General features: G+C 35.4%; 1 protein-coding gene across 1 annotated transcript in view; it reads left to right on the top strand.

The window, feature by feature from the left end:
- LOC105142269 (DNA repair protein recA homolog 2, mitochondrial-like) overlaps window positions 1–4,453 on the top strand; it is a gene marked incomplete at its 5' end in the record, with an annotated part of 4,798 nt that extends 345 nt beyond the window's left edge. The window contains 7 exons of the mRNA XM_011049822.1: window positions 1–17; window positions 172–377; window positions 764–851; window positions 2,349–2,521; window positions 2,723–2,869; window positions 2,995–3,117; window positions 3,577–4,453. Coding sequence (XP_011048124.1) covers window positions 1–17; window positions 172–377; window positions 764–851; window positions 2,349–2,521; window positions 2,723–2,869; window positions 2,995–3,117; window positions 3,577–3,864 — 1,042 coding nt within the window. The remainder of the gene's footprint in view (window positions 18–171; window positions 378–763; window positions 852–2,348; window positions 2,522–2,722; window positions 2,870–2,994; window positions 3,118–3,576) is intronic.
- Between the last annotated feature and the right edge of the window lie 585 nt (window positions 4,454–5,038).

Below are 5,038 nucleotides of genomic sequence, written 5' to 3'. Positions count from 1 at the left end.
CACTCTTTCTTCTGTAGGTAATCAGCTTTTTTTTTTTTGTTGCTAATTTCTATTATCTATAAATTCACATGCAGAAATGAATGCGGAAATTATTTGGCTGGAGTTGTGTGAATGATTTGGGTGAAGTTCGAAAATTTAAGAATGATTTCGTACTGCTTGGTGAAGTTTCAGATTTTGAACCTGATGAACTCCATGACAAGGGTGAAGCGAAACAGAAAGATAATGCGCTTCGTTTGGCTCTCACCCAGCTTGCTGGTGAATTTGGTAGAGAGTCTATGCTGTCATTGCAGCGGTTTTTCAGCTCACGAAGAGCTTCTATTATATCAACAGGCTCGTTGAAGCTTGATCTTGCACTTGGAATTGGTGGATTACCGAAGGTGAAAGGGTTATATATGATTAGCATGTTTGTCTACCATGTTTGTTCAATCTTATATTCTTTGGATTGTCATAAAGGTTTATGCATTCTATTCCTTTGCTGTGTCAGTTGCTTTTGGGATTTGTTAGTTATTATTTGATATATGATTCTCTCTTCTATGCGGGGGCCATGGTGATGAATCGCTAAGGAACTTAATTATGGCATGCTTATCAGTGCTGAACTCTTGTGATTGTTTGGATGGAAACTGCAGTTGTGAAAATAAATGAAGCTACACATTTAGCATATGTACATCAATAGTCTTTTTGATTGTGAACCTTTTAGTTTATCCATGAATTTTGAAAAATCATCAGGACAACGCTGCTTAGAAATCTGCCTTGCACTCTGCAGGGAAGAATGGTTGAAATCTATGGGCAAGAAGCTTCTGGCAAGACAACTATTGCACTTCACATTATCAAGGAAGCTCAAAAGCTTGGAGGTGTGTGCTCCTAGCTTTCTCATGCTTTCTGTTTTACATTCCATGAAAGTAGGCATGCATGACCTTAACAAGGAAATCAGGTTCTATTTTTAATTGATTATTGCAGTTTGAATATCAGACATGTAACATAGATTTCAAGAACTTCAGATTGATTTTAATTGGAGCACTACATAGTAAAATCCATACTAAATATTTATAGGTTTTGGAACTTTGATATGATTACTGGAGATTTCATTAACCAATTTCAGTTATTAATCCTTGTTAAGAAAGAAAACCGGTCCTTATATTAAGTCATCTTGTATCTCTCTATTTCACACACTTTTTCCTTGTTGCCTTTTATGTAATGATCACTGGATTCATTACCTTTGTTCCACTGGCATAGCCTGTCACCTGTATTTTTTTGTGATCTGTAGCGTTTTCTATTTCCAGCAAGGCTCTTTAGGAAGGCATAGAGTGACCTTTTTGTCCTTGTCTTTTATTCCCAGCACACAGGAAATGATAGGACTGTTCCATATTTTTGTTTTATATAGGAATCACTGGATTCCACTTTCCTTTTTCTTGCAACTGTGCAACGCACTGTGCACGAAATAAATTGATATAGGTTTATATTGGTTTCAAGTTTTTGTTGGGGATTTTTCATAGTCTGCTGTTAACTTTATCCATGAAAATCTTGAAGTTTGTGTAGAGGGATTTTATAATCTGCTGGGCATGTTACTGTTTTTAACACTGAACTTAGTTTTATCAGAAAGATTAGTTGATGCTACAGTATTCCAAATTACCTGAATCTTACAGTCAACCCGTAATCCTTTTTTCTTCCTTTTCTGAAACTTTTGCTGAAACATTTTCTTAATTACACCGCTGTTTACTGAAAATGTTCTTTTGTGCCAAAATAAATAACTTCAGAATTTATCTGTGTGATATATGATTACACACCCACACCTAAACTCAAACAAAGCACATGAATAAATAGATATAGTTTCCTTCTGCATATAAAACACAACCACACACTCCCACCACACCCAAACACATGGATGGATAGATATAGAGATAAATAATTGCAGAAAAGGGATAAGATATATTTATGCTTCGGTGATCTGATCCTGCTTGTTTACTTACCACCACCTCCTATAGACTTACATTGGACAAGCAATAAGCAAATACTCTTTTTCATTATCTTTGGTCGTGGCAGTCTGACAGAGGATGACCAAATAAAAGAGGCAAACTTCTTAGCACGCAAAAATTACTTATGCATATTGCTGTCATACACCAGAAGCTAGCAACATTCTTAGTACTGAAAAATTGGTACAAAGATTCTTTATTTCTAATGATATTTGGCAACTTATTACTAATTTTGATTTTGTTATGTTCTTTTGACCTGTATTTGTCCTTTTTGAGATGTGTTTTTTACTCATGTGGCTAAAATAATTATATCCTCTTTAAATCTGGACCATAAAAAGTGTAGGATCATCTTTGCTCATTGAATTGTCTTTTTGTCAGGATATTGTGCATTTCTTGATGTAGAGAATGCTATGGATCATTCACTTGCTAAATCAATGGGTGTAAACACAGAAAATCTTCTTATTTCACGTCCAGATTGTGCTGAAAATTTGCTCAGTGTAGTCAACACTCTGACTAAAAGCGGGTCTGTAGATGTTATCGTGGTTGATAGTGTAAGTAATTAATTCTCAAGAGGATAGCTACACCCACATATCTGCGTGTACATAACCTTGCCCTGTTATCAATGATTATTATAACCTTTTTTGTGGTGGTTTGATTCTTTATAAATTACACTCATAGATTTAGAGTATCCTTCTTTTGCGATCTTATCTCATTCATCATGCTTAATGCTGTTCCATGCATTTATTTTACAGGTTGCTGCCCTTGTTCCTCAACGTGAGATTGATACTGTGGTGGGAGGCTCCTTTGAAGATGTACAATCACGATTAATGACCCAAGCACTTAGGAAGATCAATTATTCATTGTGCCAATCTCGAACTCTTATTATTTTTCTTAATCAGGTTGAGTTCTAGACTTATAGTTATAGTTTCAAATATTTTGTATGGAAGCTGTAAACAGTAACTTATGGAGAAAATAATATTCACCTGTGGTGAATATTATTTTTCTGGTGAATATTATGTTCCAGGTTAGAACAAGTTTAAAATCAGGACGTGCAGAAGAGGTCACCTGTGGTGGAAATGCCTTGAAATTCTATTCGGCAGTACGTTTGAGAATGATCAGAACAGGACTGCTCAAGACTGGGGACAAGGTATATTCTTTAGTGTAATTGTTAACAAATAAGCTGAATAAATGATAATGGTTAGGTTCCTCAGAGATGTGCTCTTTGCATAAAACCTAATGTGGATATTTGTTTGATTTTTGCTTGAAGTCTGGTGGGGAAGTTTCTAAGCTTTGTAGACAAGTGATAAATTTTTACATGGACAAATAAGATGTTCTGGGCCTATAATGTTCTCAGATTCTGCTTGAATTACCATACTTTCAGTCATGTATATCCTTGATCTCGTTTATGTCAATTGATTATTCTGTGCTCCTTGCTTTAAATTTCTGTCTTCTTTTCTTTTCTAATTTACCTCTTGTCAGATCATTGCTCATTCTTAAACTTTTTAACAATCAAAGCTTTTGTTGTTAGTTTTCTTGAACTGATTGATTTTGAGTATCTCACGTTCTTGTTTCTGTTTTGTTTTGTTAAATAATGCAATGTATTCAGGTTACTGGTCTTGGGGTGTGTGCACAAGTCGTGAAAAATAAATTGGCTCCTGCTATGACAAAAGCTGAAATTGGGATACAGTTTGGGAGAGGCTTTTGCTTTGAATCTGAGGTCTTGGAATTAGCTTGTGAGCAGAGTCTCATCAAGAAGGAAGGAAGCAGCTATGTCATTGGCAGAGAGGTATTTAGCAATGAACATGCAGCTGAACAGTATTTAATTGAAAATGAAGGGGTTCTTGATCAAATAGTTACAAAATTAAGGGGAAAATTATTTCAAAGGAAGATGTGACTGTGGTAGACCCTTTGAGAAAATGAATTGCTTAAAGGATGCACAGCTAAAATCAAAACATAAGCGGTTCCAAATTGGTTACTATCTACATAAACCGGAAAAGTAGCCATCAAAGAATTTCAATCATCAGTGGCACTGGAGCTTTATTTGTGAGACAACTGTGCATTCACAGAAGCAATAGTATTGGATGATCTTTGCTGGTCGGGCAGATGAGATGGTCAACGATAGAAACCATTTCTCCGATAAGAGGCTGACAAGTTATTCTTGGAAGATTATATGTAAGCCTAACTCTCCCCCAAAGCCTGTGTTCACCAATGCTTGTTGTATCTTTCTTGCTTTCACTTACTGTGATTAGTTAAAGAATTAGTCAAGTGATTGCAACTAACTAGATTGCAATTTAAGACCAGCCATTCTTCCACTGCAAAGTTGTAAAATAGTTATATACTTTAATGTGATTTTCTCAGACATGCTTCTTGATTCAGTAGTCTGTACTAGCTTGTCTTTAACATACATCCACATCCTCCACGAACAACAGTGATATACTTAATCATTTCTTATGTTAATGTAACATTTCGTTAGTTTCGAGTCAGTTCATGGATTCCTGTTGCATGAGTCTATCATGATTTGCGCTTGTCATCTAGTCTTTAGCCGCCATGACCCATTAATAGGTTAAATTCTGTTTTTGCTTGACTTTTTGTGAGCCAACAACAGTATTTGATCTTCACCCCAACTTTATTGAATATATTCTTTCATTTATATAAAATCATTTAGCACATATTCATAAAAACATATGTTAATTATTTTGCTGCGATTGATCATATTGGGTCAAGCGATTTTATTAATTTGATCAGAAAGAGAATCCGACACGTACAAACGGTGATGGGTCACGACTTGCAGGCAATGACCAACTGGAAGAGACATGTCATGTAGCTAAAATACGTACATGTAACGAAGACTTTCTCGATGTGAGACGATGTAGCTTTACTTTTTTTGCCCCCTCTCTTTTAAGAAATGAAAATGGAGAAGAAAACACACATTCAATGGTGTGGATCATAAACAATTTACTATACATGCATCACAATTTGGAAATTCTAGCTTTGGTACACAGGGGTATGAAGTTATATGAACAAACTAAATATCCCATTTGGAACTAGATGATTATGAACTGTAGACT

This window comes from Populus euphratica, unplaced genomic scaffold, assembly GCF_000495115.2.
Source record: "Populus euphratica unplaced genomic scaffold, PopEup_1.0 scaffold138.1, whole genome shotgun sequence".
Taxonomy (NCBI): domain Eukaryota; kingdom Viridiplantae; phylum Streptophyta; class Magnoliopsida; order Malpighiales; family Salicaceae; genus Populus; species Populus euphratica.
Note: the sequence above shows the minus strand (reverse complement) of the source record. Positions and strands in the feature narration are given on the sequence as shown.